Raw genomic sequence first — 18,685 nt, forward strand, 5'->3', positions numbered from 1 at the left:
CCACCGGTTCCGCTCCGCTTTAGCGGCGGCGAAGGGAGGACCCCAGGGAGCAGGACCCCGGCGTCCGGTCGCCCAGCCGTGTTCAGGCTTGGGCCCGCATGGAGGGGACAGTGGAGTCCCAGACACCTGACCTGCGAGACGTGGAGGGCAAGGTGGGCAGGAAGACCCCCGAGGGGCTGCTCCGCGGGCTGCGCGGCGAGTGGGAGCCAGGAATCTCTGGCGCCCTGCTGCTCCCGGGGGAGCCTAGCTCGGGCCACGGGCTCGGGGACAAGATCATGGCGCTGAGGATGGAGCTGGTGAGTGTGCACTCTGCGGGCCAGGGGGATGAGTCCCCATCGTAGGGCCAGGAGGGACGAACTCACGCCCCCAGAGTTAGGCTGGAGAGGAAGGAGTTAAAACTCCCCACCTAACTCCTCAGGATCCCTCCCAGATCAATCCGTAAATCCTGGGGTGTAGAGGAGTGACGTCCATTAATTGCCCCCCCCCAGGGTGAGTGGGCTATTTGTTGATGGGTCCTGGGGACTTGGGGTGGGAGGCACAGGCTCTTGGAAGTTTTTCCTGTCAAATAACTGGCAGCGGGGAGGTGAGGGCTGGGAAGTTCTGAGAACCTAGTGTAGCATAAATCCTCCCCCACCCGTACAGGGCCACCTCTTCCCCCAGCCCCTGTGTGTAAGGCAACCAACCAGTTTTTCTCCTCCTGCCAACCGGGAAAGGGTTTGGTTCCTGTGAGGCTGTGGTGCTCTTCAGCACAGAAGAGATTTGGGTAAAGGGCGTATCTGCTGAAAGCTGCCTGGGCTAGGGGCACTGAAAACATCCTCCCTTTCCTCAACATCTCTCCGGCCCCACTTAAAATACTTGAAAGTTCCTAGACCCATGGCAGAGACAGTAGTGGCAGCAGCCACGGTATTTATTCCCTCACCTCAGATTCAATCTCCTCCCTGCCAGCCTCCCAGGTAAACTGGATGTTTGGATCTCATCTGCACCTTCTTGGGGAGGAGAAGAGGAAACAGCAACCCTTCTCTTTCCCTGTTGCTGCCGGTCTAGATTCAGAGCCAAAAGGGCAGCTGGGGCCCCAGCAGGCTCCCCAGGGCTGCGATTCCGTGAAGGGGGTGATTTACACCTGCCACCACTTTGCAGCCCGTTCTGGAGAACTGAGGACTTGCCAGCCACTCCAGGCTGAGAACCAGGAGCTCACAGTGACTATGTCAGCTAATAAGTCTTCCTGGAGCCCCTATGTATGCCCAGCTCTGTGCCAGGCTGATCTGTGCGGGACCAGAGGGAGAAGGTCATGGGGGTTCCCAGACAAGCCAGGGCTCTGACCTGAGACAGAGGGTGGGAGGGTGGCAGGAGAGCCTGGTTGTGGAGCAGTCAGGGAAGGCTGGGGGGGGGGGGGGACTGGAATGCCAAGATGCCAAGTGTGTACTTAGCCTTGAAGGTTGGAGGTGAGTGCCAGCTCTCCAGAGTGGGGCTGTGGCTGTCCCCATCTAAGCAGGATGAGGGCTTAGCTTTGCCTCATTGTACAAACTGTAGGTCAAGGCCTAGAAGAGCCCACTTAGACTGTCTTGCTTTGAAAACTTTCACCGAATGCATGTGTCAGGCATCATGCTGAGCACTTTATGTGATATTCCTTTTATCTTCACAGCAACCCTATTAGGTAAGTGATATTTTATAGATGAAGAAACTGAGGCACAGAGAGATTAAGTACCTCATGCCTGAGGTCATGCAAAAAGTAAAAGGCAGGCCAGGCATGCACCCATAATCCTAGCACTTTAGGAGGCCAGGAGTTTAAGACAAGCCTGGGCAACATGGCGAGAACTTGTCTCTACCAAAAAAAAAAAAAGTAAAAAGCAGAGTCAGGCTTTGAACCCAGATCATCTGATTACATTTTACATCTTTACCATTGAGACCTGCTTAGTGCCAGACACTTTAAACACATTGTATGCCATTGAAATGAGAAAAGGGATCATTATTTCCCCCATCTCACAGGTGAAACACGGTTGCAAGTGTTTGGGGGCTTGTCTGAACTTACACAGGGAGTCAGCGGAGGAGCCACACCTACACACCTAGCCTCACTGGCTGTCTTTTCTGCCCCGGTGGAAACTACCTGTTTGTAAACTTTAAGGGGGCACATTGGACTCTGATTTTGTCTCTCTGTATTCTTGACCCAGCTGGCCTGAGGCTGCCTGTGAAGGGAACAAGGGAGGGAACCTTCTGGGGCCAGAGCAGGAAGAGGATCCCTACCCCATTCCTTTCTCCTCCTAGGCCAAGATGTCATTAATCCCTTCCTGTGCTCTGCCCTGTCCAGTGGGTTGTACCCAGGAAGGACAAGGGGCGGGGCAGGGGGGTTTCCCTTGGAGCCACTGGAGGCAGGACTGGTCCAGGCCCTCTAAGGACTGTCCTTCAGTTGTCCCTCTCCCAGCTGTCCTTGCAGGGAGTGGGCAGGCCTGCCCATGAGGCCAAGGTCAGTCCTGCCTTTAGGCCTCTTTCCTCTTGCCCACACCCCGTTCATTCAAAGGTTGAGTGAACAGGCCAGGCTGGGATATGTGGGAATGGGAAACAATGGCAACCTCCCCTCCTTAGTTCTCCCACCCAAACAACTGTTACTACGACAACCCACCTCCACAGAGCAGTTTGACAAAAAGCTTTAGACAAGGAAGGGGAAGACATGGGTTCAAGTCCTGCCTCTGCTTCTGAAACATTTTGTGGTCTTGAGCGAGACCCTGTCTCTCTCCTGGCCTGTTTTTCTTCCTTATGGTGGTGGAAGTATAGAGAGGTGGGGACTGTGGAACCAGATGATCTGTAGGAGCCTTTCAGTAACAATATTCTGACAATCAACCACCAGGGAGCTGGGACTGGGATCTCCAAGCTTTTACCCCAGGGCCTGATTTGGATTGAGCAAAAGGGAGGCATACCTGGATGCCAGGGCTGGGAGAGAGCCTGATCCGTAGATGTTAAGGGCAGGAGCAGGGAGCTTGAATCCCCCTGGGAACAGAATTGGGTTGGGGTAGCCACTGAGGCTGCATCTCTCCTGAGCTGTTTATCCTTTACTCCGTTTCTAAGAGATGGTATGAAATGAGTGTTTCTTTTTCTAGCAAGAAAGCCTGGCTCTTTTCTATTCTGGGGAGTGATGCTGTCACAGTCAGGGAATCCCACTGTCACAGAATTATAGAATCTGGTCCTCAGATTCATTTCCCAGCAACACAGTATAACTCAGGCCCCTGAACTCTGGGGACCACCAGAGGGAACAAGGACAGGAAGGGCAAAAGAATCACAGAACTGAATGTGACCTACCCAACCCTCGGCTGAGCACCAGAAATGAATTGAGCAGGACCTGCTCTCAGGGAGCTCATTCAGTCTGGTTAGGGAAGTGGGGAGAAAGATTAACAACTCTAGTATAGGATGATAAGTGCTGTTGGAATGCAGGAAGGGCCTCCTGGAAGAGTCTTGACCATAGAGTGATATGGCTAGGTCTGTGCTCTGGAAGGCCACTCAGATTAGAGAGAGGAACAGGCTGTCTCCTCTGGTTGGAATGCTTCTCTCCACCTCTTTGGCTAAGTCCTACTTAACCTTCAAGTCTCGGCTCATGTCCCTTATCCTTGAAAGCATTTCCTGACGTCCCCCAGTTCGGTTATGGCCCTCTAGGTACGACAGCCCTCTGTGTAGCACTTGTTTCCCCCTGCATTTGCCACATTGAATTTTAAGAGCTTGCTTCATTATCTTATCTTACCCACTAGACTATGAACCCTCTGAGGGTAAGAAATGGTGCCTTTTCTTCCTTCATTTAACACAGTGAATAAACACCTATAATAAACATTCAATATTTGTCCCATGCCTGAATGCATTAATACCATCTTGAGGTAGAACAGGAAAGACTTCCTGGAGAACATAACATTTGAGCTGGGCCTTGAAGAATGAATGAAGTCAGTGGGAATTCCAGTTCAAGATGGCAGATTGAACATATACATTTACTTCCATTCCCTCCTGAAACTTCCCTAAAAAACCACTAGAATGATTATGTTAAAAAGGCATGAAGCATGGCCAGGCGTGGTGGCTCACACCTGTGATCCTAGCGCTCTGGGAGGCCGAGGCAGGCAGATCACTCAAGGTCAGGAGTTTGAAACCAGCCTGAGCAAGAGCAAGACCCCATCTCTACTACAAAGAGAAATAAATTAATTGGCCAACTAATATATATAGAAAAAATTAGCGGGGCATGGTGGTACATGCCTGTAGTCCCAGCCACTCGGGAGGCTGAGGCAGTAGGATTGCTTGAGCCCAGGAGTCTGAGGTTGCTGTGAGCTAGGCTGATGCCATGGCACTCTAGCCCAGGCAACAGAGTGAGACTCTGTCTCAAAAAAAAAAAGGCATGAAGCAATTATGACAATGAGAATAAGATGATAGGAACAACATTTTAGAAGCTGAACTGCATCAAGAAGAGTGGTAATTAATTCAGACCTGAAGAAAGCTGAGTCCCAAGCCAGTAGTGGAGAAAGCTAAAGAGCAACCCATTTTGTACTATGAAAATCCTCAAAGGTTTCAGGAGTTGAAAGCACCAGGTATTTCTGGAACTGGGGGCACAGGGGGTGCTGAAAAGAAAAGGGTTAGTCAAACGTTTAAGAGTCATTCTAGGCCAGGCAAGGTGGCTTATACCTGTATTCCCAACACTTTGGGAGGCTGAGGCTGAAAGATTGCTTGAGGCTAGGAGTTCAAGACCAGCCTGGGCAACATAATGAGACCCCCATCTCTATAAAAAATAAGAAAAATTCCCTGGGCATGGTGGTGCATGCCTGTATTCCCAGTTACTCAGGAGGATCACTTGAGCCCAGAAATTTGAGGCTGCAGTGAGCTAGGATCACACCACTGTATTCCAGCCTGAGTGACAAAGTGATACCTTGTCTCAAAAAAAAAAAAAGATCATATTCTTTTTTTTTTTTTTTTTTTTGAGACAGAGTCTTGCTTTGTTGCCCAGGCTAGAGTGAGTGCCGTGGCATCAGCCTAGCTCACAGCAACCTCAAACTCCTGGGCTCAAGCAATCCTACTGCCTCAGCCTCCTGAGTAGCTGGGACTACAGGCACGTGCCACCATGCCCAGCTAATTTTTTCTATATATATATTAGTTGGCCAATTAATTTCTTTCTATTTTTAGTAGAGACGGGGTCTTGCTCTTGCTCAGGCTGGTTTTGAACTCCTGACTCGAGCAATCCACCCAGCTTGACCTCCCAGAGTGCTAGGATTACAGGCGTGAACCACTGCGCCTGGCCAAAAAGATCATATTATAAGATCCCCTCCCTTACTGTGCAACCAGGTGCCAGCTACTCCTTTATCAAGCAGAAGACTAGAGATAAAAGTTTTGGAGAGAGAAAGAAAAAAAGGGAGAGAGGTAGGAAGAAGGAAGGAGGCAAGGAGGGAAGAAAGGGAAAACAAAGTAGAAGTGTTTTTAGTATGAGAAGTTTTGGTTAATGCATTTAGTTTGGTTGTGGTCTAGGATTGTTGTTTTTCACTGTTCATATATTTGTCCCCAGGATGAAAGAATTGAAGATAATCTCTTGTATCATGTTATTAATAGTCGATACAATCTATGATATCTCATTTATGTGTATCTCCCCTTATTGAGACTGCAAGCTTTTGTTGAGCAGGGATAATTCTCCATTATCTTTGTAATTATCAGAAAATCCATATACCAAATAATTATTTGTTTAATTGAACTAGAGTTGTGATATTCTTCCAAACACACAAATAATTTCAGGTATAAAATTTTGCTCTATGCTTTTGCCATAGTGTTTAGAAAAACCAAACCGTGTTTTTCTTATTTTTTCACTTAATACAACACAGCAATAATCATTCACACATAAGACTTTTGTGGCCCCCAAATATGTGAGGATTTCTCCCCACCAACAAGCAAGTGATCAATTCTGAAGCAGACACCAGTGGGGTATCCTCTCCTTTAATTCTGATACTGTGTACCTGCAGAGAGCATCAAATCCCACAGGTTGAGGGCTCAGTCCCCAAGACTGCTTAAGTCCAGGGCCCCGAAACTTCTGATTGACCATCTTCAAGTTGAGATTCCCATGAGCTCCTCTTTGGATTTGCTTAAGTGCTGGAGTGTCTCACTGAACTCAGGGACACTTCCTGGTTTATTGTAAAGGATGCAGATGAAGAGATGTATAGGGCAAGGCATGTGGGAAGGTGTGCAGAGCTTCTGTGTTCTACCTGGGCATGCCACCCTCCAGGAACCTTCATGTGTTCAGGTACTTGGAAGCTCCCTGAACCCTGTCCTTTGGGACTTTTATGGAGACTTTATTGGTTGTCTATAAATGAAGCATGGACACTGTGTTGAAATGTGATTGAACAAAGAGGGTATAGGCTAAACTCACAAGGCCCGTCTGTTTAGATTCTTCTAGGCCTCTCTGTGCAGCATTCCTTTGTCCAGGGTATGAGGCAGGACCCTCCCTGGAATGAGGGTCTTATCACCCATAGTCAGATTAGAATCCTGCCTTGGGCAGGTGAAAGGAGAGCAGGAAAAAGTCGGAGAAAGAGATCCTGAGGCCTGTTGCTGAGGCCTAAAGCACCCCAACATTATAACTAGAGACTATAACAAAGGCTATGGGAGTTATGAGCCAGGAACCATGGATAAAAACTTATATATGTATATGTTTCTCTGTATGTATAATATCACACTTAGTAAATAAGTTGACCATAGTAATATGTAGAGCCCAATAGCTACCATTTATTAATACTTGTCATATGGCATGCTATGCACATTAATATGTTCCCTCCATTTGTCATGATAATTTTTTTTAAATTATTTTATTTTATTTTATTTTTTTGTTTTGAGACAGAGTCTTGCTCTGTTGCCCAGGCTAGAGTGCTATGGCTTCAGCCTAGCTCACAGCAACCTCAAACTTCTGGGCTCAAGCAATCATCCTGCCTCAGCCTTCCGAGTAGCTAGGACTACAGGCATGTGCCACCATGCCCATCTAATTTTCTCTATTTTTAGTAGAGACAGGGTCTCGCTCTTGCTTAGGTTGGTCTTGAACTCCTGACCTTAAGTGATCCTTCTGCCTCAGCCTCCCAAAGTGCTAGGATTACAGGTTTGAGCCACTGCACCCAGCCATGATAAACCTTTAAATTAGATAGTATCCTCATATTATAATAAATGAAGTTTACAGAAAAAAATTCCAATTTCATATGGGTCATTAATGGCAGAACTGGAATTTGAATCTAGGTCTAATTCCAGTGCCTGATTTTTCTCAGTATATAAATACTTGGTCTGACTCTGGGTTATCATTGTAGATGTGAGTAAAGCAATTATTTCCTGAATAATTAACTAAATACTGTTCAAGTACAATAAACATGTATCAAACATTTATCGTGTGTGTATGTATACAGTCAGGCTCCACATAATGATGTTTTGGTCAACAATGGACTGCATGTACAACAGTGGTCCCATAAGATTATAATGGAGCATAGAGCATATATAGAAACCTGATACGTGACTCTTGATATTGGCATTACAGATCAAGTAGGGTAAATAAATGATTGATATTCAGTAATGGTGCTGGGACACCTAGGTTTGTGTAAGTACACCCCATGATATTCATACTCTATGATGAAATTGCCTAATGATACATTTCTCAAAACATATCCCAGTTGTTAAGCTATGTGTGACTGTGTATATATGTATAAAATAGAACAGAAGGTCCCCAGGTTGGGAGACACTAAGCACAGTTGAGGGCAAGAGGGATTAAATAAAAATGTACTATATATTATGAAATACCCTTGCTAGCCTTTACCTCTACTTGGCTCCTAGAATATTGGCAGCTTTACTTAAATTATACTCTCTAGATGGGTATAATATGCAGAATATGATGAATTCAAGAGGAGAAAAGAGATGCTGACTTTAGAACTTCACTAATCAAACAATTCAATCAGATCACCCTATAGTGAGGTTCAGAGTTTCCAATCATTATAGAGAGCCACTCAGAAGTATGAGCAATAGTTAAAGATCATAAACATCTGACCCTCTAATTATATAGACCTAAACAGAAAAAAAGCAACTTGAATGAAATAGAGATAAGAGAGGGATATGAGAACTTATAAAAATCATTAATCATATCCTTAGAGAGATAAAAGATAATATTGCAGCCATGAACAAAAACAGGAAGATATAAAAAAGGAAAACATTCAGAGAATGTTCCAATAACACTTGGGAAAAAAACATGATAGAAAAAAAGAGAAAAACTCAAAAGAGTTGATAATGTTGAAGTATTTCAGAAACTAGAGCAAATATAGAAAGATGGAAGAAGCCAAGCATGGTGGCTCACACCTAGCACTCTGGGAGGCTGAGGCAGGAGGATTGCTTAAGGTCAGGAGTTTGAGACCAGCCTCAGCAAGAGTGAAACCCTATCTCTACTGAAAATAGAGAGAAATTAGCTGGGCAACTAAAAAAAAAAAAAAAAATAGAAAAAATTAGCTGGGCATGGTGGTGCATGCCTATAGTCCCAACTACTTGGGAGGCTGAGGCAGGAGGATCCCTTGAGCCCAGGAGTTTGAGGTTGCTATGAGCTACAATGACCCAATAGCACTCTAACCCAGAGTGCTACAAAGTGAGACTCTGTCTCCAAAAAAATAAAAAAATAGAAAGATGGATGAGAGAAAAAAAATGGAGGATTAGTCCAGGACATCCTCCATCCAAATAATAGAATTCCCAGAAAGAATAGAAAAATATTGGAGGATAAATAATAAAGAAATAATTAAAGAAATTCTCCCCAGAACTGATGGACATAAGTTTCCAGATTGAAAGGGCCCATCGAGTGGCTAACTCAATGGATGAAAATAGACCTATACCATGGCAAATTTCTGTGAAAACTTAGAACACTGGGAAGAGAGAGAAAATGCTAAAACTTCCAATAAGAATGAGAAAAGTGTCATATATAAGGGGTCAGGAATATGAATAACATCATACTTTTAAAATGTAACACTGAAAATTAAAAGACAATGGAACAGGCCAGGCGTGGTGGCTCACGCCTGTAATCCTAGCACTCTGGGAGGCCGAGGCGGGTGGATTGCTCAAGGTCAGGAGTTCAAAACCACCCTGAGCAAGAGCGAGACCCCGTCTCTACTATAAATAGAAAGAAATTAATTGGCCAACTAATATATATAGAAAAAAAAAATTAGCCAGGCATGGTAGTGCATGCCTGTAGTCCCAGCTACTCGGGAGGCTGAGGCAGGAGGATTGCTTGAGCCCAGGAGTTTGAGGTTGCTGAGAGCTAGGCTGATGCCACGGCACTCACTCTAGCCTGGGCAACAAAGCGAGACTCTGTCTCAAAAAAAAAAAAAAAAAAAAAAAAAGACAATGGAACATGTCTTAAATTCTGGGGAAACATTTTCAACCTAGAATTCTATACCCAGCCAAACTATCAATAGTGTTAGGAGGGAATATTTAAAAACACACAGAGCTTCGACAAATTTACCTCTTATGCAGACTTTCTCAGGATACTACTGGAGGGAGAGTGCCACCCACCCAAATGAAGGGGTGAATCAAGAAAGAAGAAGAAACATGAGATTCAGCTCAGAAAAGAGGCAAAGAAATTCCCAAGAAGAGAATAAAGGGAAATCACTGGAGGACAATCCCAGCAGAGACAGATTGGAGCAGATCAGAAGATTCCTTATGAGATGGCTCTAAGAAGATGGAGTAGATAGAACATGTACTGTGTCTGAAAGACTTGAGAGGGAAGTTCAGACAAAAGTGGGGAGAGGGCCGGGCGCTGTGGCTCACGCCTGTAATCCTAGCTCTTGGGAGGCCGAGGCGGGCGGATTGCTCAAGGTCAGGAGTTCAAAACCAGCCTGAGCAAGAGCGAGACCCCGTCTCTACTATAAATAGAAAGAAATTAATTGGCCAACTGATATATATATAAAAAAATTAGCCGGGCATGGTGGCGCATGCCTGTAGTCCCAGCTACCCGGGAGGCTGAGGCAGAAGGATCACTGGAGCCCAGGAGTTTGAGGTTGCTGTGAGCTAGGCTGACGCCACGGCACTCACTCTAGCCTGGGCAACAAAGCAAGACTCTGTCTCAAAAAAAAAAAAAAAAAGTGGGGAGAGTTAGAGGATAACTTACTGATAACTACATAGCAAACTAAGCAAAATAATAATAATTCTAAGGAACACAGGAAGTTTACAGAAATCAAAAGTAACTGTAGTAAACTATATGGCTTAGCTGTGAATGGCATTTCCAAATTCTAATAAGGTAAACACTGAATACTTTTATTGCCTGTTGGGAGGATGGAAGGTGGGAAAGGCATCTGTACAGCAGAGGAGTGGGGAGTGGCATGAAAGTTAAATCCTTAACCTTCTGTAGTGTGGGAAGTCAATAGAAAAATGCCTAAAACCTAAATATCAAGAAGTAGCAATGTAAGAATGTCATTTGGAGATTAGGAGGTAGATACCAAAATAAACAGCTAAAAAATAATAGCTGTCTCTTGGAAGTAGGATTTAGAACTAGGAAGGGGGAACTGCTCATGTTCATGTCGTAGAACTATTTGTCTCTTTAATGTGTGTGCATCTGTTACTTTTATTAAACATAAAACTAAAACTAATTTTAAAAAGTAATTTGTGGTGGAACCTTGAGTTCTTACGGAAGTGTTCTAGAGGTGAAGCTAGAGAGATGGGCAAGAGCCATATTGTGACAGGCTTTTGAATGCCCACTGCTAAAGGGTATGGATTTTGTTCTCTAACAGCAGGGCAGAGTTCCTTGGTGGTCTAGTGGTTAGGATTCCATGCTCTCTAAGAGAAGTACAGAGCCCCTAAAGTCTCTTGAGCAGGGCAGGGACAGGTTCAGACTTGTACTTGGAAAAGGGAACTCAATGCATTGAGCTGCAAGGGACCCTGGAGATTACCCAGTAAGTCAAACTAATACTTCCAGTGTGCAGTGGAGGGAAGCCCTGAATGCTCAGCCAGTGGGATTCTGAGCCTTCTAAGTTATGGCCAATCCTTTCCTCTCCCAGCAGCTGCTACTGAAACACTGAAGGGACTAGGAAACCAGGTTAGGTCCCTCATTATTCCCCAGCTCCTGCCACCTTTGGCCCAATCAACACCCTATCTGGCTATTCTTTGGCTGTTTCAAAGACTTTCTGGGGAATCTGGATGGCTTCAATAGTTAATACCCTAAATAGGAAATTCAAAGCTTAATGGGATCAGATTTTAATACTTAACATTTACTGAGACCTTACTCTGTGCCAGGCACTTTGCTGAGTACTTAATAGACAGCATTTTAAAGTCCTCACAGCCACTCTGTGAGGTAAGTGATTTAGCGCTGTTTTACAAACAAGGAAACTGAGGCTGAAAGAAGATAAGAAATTTGAAACAGCAGTCTGTCTACTTCTAAAGCCCACACTCCAAACCATTACCTTTCTGTGCTTCTTGAAAGCAAAGCATAATTTACTGGACCACAAGGTCGGGGCGTCTGGAAAACACTGGGGAAACCCACGACCTGGAAACCTGGGACTAATTCCTTCTCCCACTCCCCCAGGCTTACCTGCGAGCCATCGATGTGAAGATCCTGCAGCAGCTGGTGACCTTGAACGAGGGCATCGAGGCCGTGCGCTGGCTGTTGGAGGAGCGGGGGACGTTGACCAGCCATTGTAGCAGCCTCACCAGCAGCCAGTATAGCCTGACCGGCGGGAGCCCCGGCCGCTCAAGGCGAGGCAGCTGGGACAGCCTGCCAGACACCAGCTGCACCGACCGGCTGGACAGTGTCTCTCTTGGCAGCTTTCTGGACACGGTGGTCCCCAGTGAGCTGGATGAACAGGCCCCCCCTGGGGCTCCCCGTCCCGAGGTGGACTGGGCAAAGGCTACACCTGGTGGGGAAAGGGGCAGGACTGAGGTGGACCTGACGGCCACCAGGCTAGGGAGCTTCAGGGCTATGTGGAAGCCCCCAGGGGAGGGGCTCCAAGGTGGACCACCTGAGTCACCAGAGGACGAGAGTGCCAATCTGGGATTCGAGGCTCACTGGTACTGGGAGCCATGCCAGGATGATGTGACCTTCTTGTAACAACTTTTCCACCCTTTTGTATTCCTGTGGCTCTTTCATCTCTTAGCCCTTGTCGCCCTCAAAATTTATGCTCCCTCAACCTAGGACGGGAAGAAGCTACACTGAAATTAGTTACCATGGAAACCTGGCTGATCGCCCTCTGGTCCCTAGGGAATCTCAGCCTTTATCCCTCAATTATTGGGTCCTTTGAGCTATTTCTATAGAGATATTGACTCTAGAGGATTGGCCTATGGCTCCTAGTGTGACAATAGCTCCCCCCTCCTCCTCCCCAGCCACTAAGTAATAATAAAGGAATTTAGGACCCCTCAGGAGATCACGGAAGATGTGGGAGTGTAATTACCTCACCCAAAGTCTAGGAACCTTGGCCCACCGCTCTTGGCCAAGATGGAGGATTGACGAGGGACATGGACATTCAGGGCCAACCCTCAATGGATTGGCCCTCCCAGAGGCCTTTGGGGTTGGTGGGCCTACCCCTTCCAGTCTGCTGAGTGATGTCATTTCCAGCTAGGACGGCCCTAGCCCTTCCTCTGTACCCGTCCTTGGATGGTGATAGGTCAGTATGAAGGTGCCTGAGCCCTTGCTGCTAAGTGAGATTGTGCCATTTATTGTCCAAACCATTACTTCTAGTGGGAACATATCACCCCTCCTGGCAGGAAAGTTTCTCACTGTCAGATATTTGTGCTGCTTTTCAGAAGGTTCTTACTTTTTAAAGGGTCTATTCTCATTTTATCCTAGGAGATCTCACTTCCTCTGTGGCCACATCTCTGATGCCAGCACTCCTGTCCCCATAGTGTTAGAGAAACTGTCAGGGGCCTCCACTTAGGGCTCTCAGGTCTGTTTGGCCGCCTGCCTTGCCCAACACCTGGGATGCCCCCATTCCTGTGCTCTGGCTGCAAGTCTGCCTGCCAGCAGGCCAGCCTCTGTGTCTCCACACCTTCTCAGTTTCCTCTTTGGGCCTTGGGCCTTTTATATGTAGATGAGTCTCTACTGTTAATGGGAGCCAGGGAAGGAGAAGCTCTGGGTCTTAGAGCTCTGGGGTTATACCAGAATCTTGGAATCTTGGATGGGGGTGGTGTCTTCTTTGACTTTGTGACTACCCTTCCCCCATGCTGTCACCGGCCTTCCACCATTTGGTCACAAGGATGCCCGCCTGAGGTTGGGATACAAGGAATCCCCTTGTCTGGGCTACAATGTGGGGGCGTGGCAGGGCAAGACAAAGGCTCTTTGGTTTCTGGGTCCCATCCTAGGGGAAGGGGGAGGGAACAGGGGAAAGGCCTCTTTCCTTCCTTCTTAGAGCAAGCCCTTGACTCCTAGGAACTGAGGAGGGAGCAGGGTATTGGCTCTGGGCCTGGGTCCCAGGGCCCTACTGAATGGCATCAGGGAAGGAATTCAGGGAAGCTGCCAACCTGGGGCTCAGAGAGAGGACAGGTCCAGAGCATGGGACAAGGGCTGTGGCTAATGTCAGGGAATGAATTCTTGGAAATTAATCCTTTAAACCCAGGTAATTGCTCCATATGTTAGTCCTTGTCATTCCTGGGCCCTGAAACTAGATGAGTGGAGGAAAAAAGGAGGAAAAAGGATGTCAGATGATCTTTGGCTGTTAACTGTGTCCTCCTGCATTGTTGGAGTCTTCCCCAAATCCTGGAATAACTCTTGCTATTCCCCTACTTTTCATTCTATGTTGGGGAAGGGAAGGAAGCTAGCTGATCATGTCTGCTTCCTCTAAACTCTTCAAGTCTTGTTTTGCAACTCCCACCCAGTCCTTCTGGAGCAATACATGCAGTCATGGCCCCGCCCCAAAGACCCTCTTTCCCTTTCCCAGACCCTCAAATGATTGAAATCTCCAAGTATATTCTCAGCCTCTTCCATGCTGCCCACAAGACTTGTACTTACCATTTCTCATGGTCTGGGAGTTCCTGACTTCCCCTGAGACTGGGGATTCGAATACCCTATTCCAGTCCCTACTGTTGCCATTTCGTGGTGTGCCCTTGGGTAACTACCTTTCCTCTTGGAAACCATTATATAGTATTCCTGTTTGAGGCCCACTTTTTCTTTTTTTAGAGATGGGGTCTTGTTGTGTTGCCCAGTCTGGAGTGCAGTGGCACTCCTGGGCTCAAGTGATCCTCCCACTTCAGCCTCCTGAGGAGCTGGGACCAGAGGTGTGTACCACCATGCCAGCTGCTCACTTTTTCCCTTTAGGCTGCAAACTTCTGAGCTGAAGAAGTTGCCCGCCCCCTTGTGGCCATTATGCACCATTGCCGGGGTTGCTTTGTGGAACCTCCAAAATCAGATAATATTATATATAGCCTTCCAGAAGACCAGCCCCCTCAGCGCACAGAAGGTTAGTGAGACAGGTCTAGAAAGGGCATAGAGTTGCCTAATCTCACCCATTAGAAATCTGTGGCAATGCCCGGGTTAGAGAACTCAGATTGCCTGCCTACATGCCCACAGCATCATTTGGCCAGACTGTTCCCGGCCAACACCACCAAAGCCCAAAGGGACTGAAAGCAATTTTCCCCCATTGTAATGTTTGAGCTCTCAGCACTCCCTAAAGAGGCAGCTCAGTCTTTAGAGAAAGAGTTACAGGCTCTGAGGAAAGAGAACTCTGGGCCTGGACTAGGTGTAGGGTGCATAGTCTGTACTGCAGATAGGAGGAAAATCAATCCTCGACCATTTTTTCTGGGAAGGAGGGCTAGTAGGTCTAGGCATCAAGGGAGCAGAGCTCAGCATTTCAGACCTGGAGGTTAGCAGTGGAAGCAGGGTTGGGGAACTGTGAAATTAGGAAATTCAGATCTTGCAGAGGTGGCAGGGGCGGGGGCTCCATGGGTCAGTGAATTACAGGTCAGTTTAGGTACCTGAGAGTGTTGAGGGGCTAGAGAGGTGGGGTGAGTGAGGCTGCCTGGGTAGTCCAGGTGGGTCTGGGCATCCTGTCTGAATAGCGTAGGCTCCAGTTCACTACTAGAGAAATCCAATAAACCCGCATCCTTGGTTCCTCCCACCTGCCTCTAGATTGGCTGGTTGGGGCTCAGTTCTTCTGTTAGCTTAGACTTTTTGCTGGGTTATAGGTAGGGGCTTAAAGAAGGAGAAGGGACAAAAAGGGAGAGATGCAGAGAGACAAGAGAGAATGAGATGAAAACAGGATGTAGAAAACATGATCAGAGGGAGCACACTGCCCTCCAAGTGCACTGGGGGCTTTTGTCAGGGCTCAGGGTGAAGGCCGAGATGAGACTGCTCGTGGCAGCTGCAGAAGCAGCGCCTGGGAGAGTAAGGGGTGGCGCTGGCTGGGATGAGCCCATCAAGGGGACACAAGGTCATGAGAGTGGGCAGGTGTAAGGGCCTGCATTGACGATAGGGGTGAAGTTGAGCACTGAGCTAACTGGAAGCTCAGTGGCAGGTTCAGTGAGAAATGCTTGGGTGTTGTAATGGAAACAAACTCGTTGTGTGTATGGTGCTAGACATGCACTGGCTGTTCATTGACTCTTGTTCGATGCATGGAGTCACCCACAAGGAGATGTGTCTTAAAAATAAAAGTTGGTCATATATATTTCAATTAGGTAATCTAAAACATTTTTTTTTCTTTTTTTTTTTTTCCCAGACTTTGATTTTAGGGTACAAAACATTTTTAATTCTTAGCAATCCTATAAACAATGCATTGGCGGCCAACTAATATATGTAGAAAAATTAGCTGGGCATGGTGGTGCATGCCTGTAGTCCCAGCTATTTGGGAGGTTGAGGCAGAAGGATTGCCTGAGCCCAGGAGTTTGAGGTTGCTGTGAGCTAGGCTGACGCCATGGCACTCACTCTAGCCTGGGCAACAAAGCGAGACTCTATCTCAAAAAAAAAGGGAAAAGAAAAAGAAAAAAAACAAAACAATGCATTGGCTGGGCATGATGTCTCAGGCCTGAAATCCTAGCACTCTGGGAGGCTGAGGCAGGAGGATTGCTCAAGGTCAGGAGTTCGAGACCAGCCGGAGAAAGAGCGAGACCCCATCTCTACTACAAAATAGAAAAGAAATTAACTGGACAACTAAAAACATATGGAGGCCGGGCGCTGTGGCTCACGCCTGTAATCCTAGCTCTTGGGAGGCCGAGGCGGGCGGATTGCTCAAGGTCAGGAGTTCAAAACCAGCCTGAGCAAGAGCGAGACCCCGTCTCTACTATAAATAGAAAGAAATTAATTGGCCAACTGATATATATATAAAAAATTAGCTGGGCATGGTGGCGCATGCCTGTAGTCCCAGCTACCCGGGAGGCTGAGGCAGAAGGATCACTCGAGCCCAGGAGTTTGAGGTTGCTGTGAGCTAGGACGCCATGGCACTCACTCTAGCCTGGGCAACAAAGCGAGACTCTGTCTCAAAAAAAAAAAAAAAAAAAAAAAAAAACATATGGAAAAATTAGCCAGGCATGGTGGTGCATGCCTGTAGTCCCAGCTTACTCGGGAGGCTGAGGCAGCAGGATTGCTTGAGCCCAGGAGTTTGAGGTTGCTGTAAGGTCGGCACTCTAGCCCCGGGCAACAGAGCGAGACTCTGTCTTAAACAAACAAACAAAAAAACAAATGCATTGTTAACAGCCTATTGTCAGACAGGTAATGAGTGAGCTCACTTTTACTGTAGGGACTTCCAGGAGGTCTTCTCTGATCCTCCCCTTCACCCCGTATTCACATAGACCTTACTTTGCTAGTAGAACAGGTTAGTGAGTGCTGCCCAGCAGCAGGGGCAGGGCATTAGTTTCCTGTTGCTGCTGTAACAACCACAAATTTCATATCTTACAGTTCAGGGGGTCAGAAATCCAAAATCAGTTTCACTGGACTAGTCAAAGTGTTGACAGGCCTACATTCCCTCTGGAGGATCTAAGGGAGAATCTTTCCTTGCCTTTTCCAGCTTCTAGAAGCTGCTTGCACTGTTTGGTTCATGGCTCTTTCCTTCATCTTCAAAGCCGACAGCATAACACCTTCTCTTCTCTCTGACCTCTGTCTCCATCCCTACATCTCTCTAATTCTCCTGTCTCTCTCTTGTAAGGATTACATGGGGTTCACTGGGACAATCCATCATGATCATCTTTCCATCTCAAGATCCTTGATTTAATCATATCTTCAAAGTCACTTTTGCCATTTAAGATAAAATATTCACAGGTTAAGCTGGGCATGGTGGCACCTGCCTGTAGTCCCAGAGGTGGAGGCTGGAGGATGGCTTGAGCACAGGAGTTTGAGACCAGCCTGGGCAACGTAGCGAGACCCCATCTCTATAAAAAAAATTCATAGCTTCTGGGGATTAGGAAGTGGACATCTTTTGGGATAGGGCTATTATTTAGCTTGCCTCAGGCAGAGATGGAGGGTGGCAGGATGCACCCACGCCCAGAATGAACCTCTGTGTTTTGTCCAACCTCCCTCACCCTGGAGTGAGAAGTTGTGCCAAGGGGGACGTGGCGGGTCCAGGCCCCATGTCTGCACCTCCTGCACCAGCCATCACCACCAGGGAGAGCTGAGGGTGAAGATGAGGTCTGGGAGAAATTCTCAGTTTAGGAACCTTTTTAGGCCTGAGACCCTCCTGGTGACCAGAGTGGAGGATTCCAGCAGGCTCTGTCGTCAACACTGCATCCTCTCTGGGACCATTCTATGCTCCTCAAGGCTTAAGATAATTACACTCCTGGTGAACTAGCCTGGGTTCTCTCTGGAAAGGGTCGATTAGTTGTCTTCTCTTTAAATTATTGTTTTTATTTCTTAATAATTAAACCATGCTGCTCAAGTGTAGTGAATTCTCATCACCAGCTGACACTAGTCCCCTTTCTTGCTTTATTTTCTTCTTTTGATGCCTGATTCCCCATTCTCACTCCTCTCCCTGACATTGGCACACATTCAAATGTTTCATGGTATGTTTGGATGTGTATGTATCTTTGAAAATATATATAATGATGTGCTTATGTCTTATAATATATATAGATGGTATACTTTCATGGTAAGCTAAGCTCTGTAATGAATTGCCTCCATATTTCAGTGATTTAAAACAATAAAGATTTATTTTTCACTTATTCCACACAGCACAGATGTTCCTGGTTGGACAGCTTCCACTTCAGGTCCCAGGCTCCTTCTGTTGTCAGATAGCCTGATCCCTGCGTCATAAAGTTTCCTGTCAACTTTTCAACTACTTGTTTTACTATCTATTGATGATGGTTCCATGAATTATTTATAACTAGCAATTACAAAGTGGTGATTTTTCTAAGGCTATTATTTTTTCTTCATTTATTAGCTCTAATTCTGCACAGAAAACCTTTTTCACATTCTCTGAGACTATTTGGTTACCCTGAAATAAAGTTCATACCAGAATGGCAAGATAAATGCTTGAATCTCTTCCTTTACTTATCATTTTCTAAGTAGTTGGTATCCTAGCAACTTCTAATGGTGTTGAATGGTTTGGTTTTGTTTCACTCTCTTTTAAAGTTGTTGCTATGGACCTGTAGTTCTTATATATTTAATGTATTTTAATAATTCGCAGTTATTTTTGCTTTACATAATAGAAAATATTAAACATTTACAAAAGTAGAGAAAATAGTGTAATGAAAGGCCCGGCGCCATGGCTCACGCCTGTAATCCTACCACTCTGGGAGGCCGAGTGGGCGGATTGCTCAAGGTCAGGAGTATGAA

General features: G+C 46.5%; 1 protein-coding gene across 2 annotated transcripts; it reads left to right on the top strand.

The window, feature by feature from the left end:
• LURAP1 (leucine rich adaptor protein 1) lies at positions 1-18,379 on the top strand. 2 transcript variants are annotated; one of them, XR_012915094.1, is made up of 3 exons: positions 1-296; positions 11,525-12,836; positions 18,083-18,379. XR_012915094.1 is itself a non-coding variant. In XM_075997950.1 (2 exons), exons 1-2 carry the CDS (start codon positions 99-101, stop codon positions 12,044-12,046), a joined length of 720 nt encoding a protein of 239 aa, XP_075854065.1. In that variant the 5' UTR covers positions 1-98; the 3' UTR covers positions 12,047-18,379. The 2 variants fall into 2 exon arrangements, 1 of the variants encoding a protein (XP_075854065.1); XM_075997950.1 differs by having other exon boundaries at positions 11,525-18,379.
• The last annotated feature ends 306 nt before the right edge of the window (positions 18,380-18,685 follow it).

Source organism: Microcebus murinus, chromosome 2 (assembly GCF_040939455.1).
Source record: "Microcebus murinus isolate Inina chromosome 2, M.murinus_Inina_mat1.0, whole genome shotgun sequence".
Classification (NCBI taxonomy): domain Eukaryota; kingdom Metazoa; phylum Chordata; class Mammalia; order Primates; family Cheirogaleidae; genus Microcebus; species Microcebus murinus.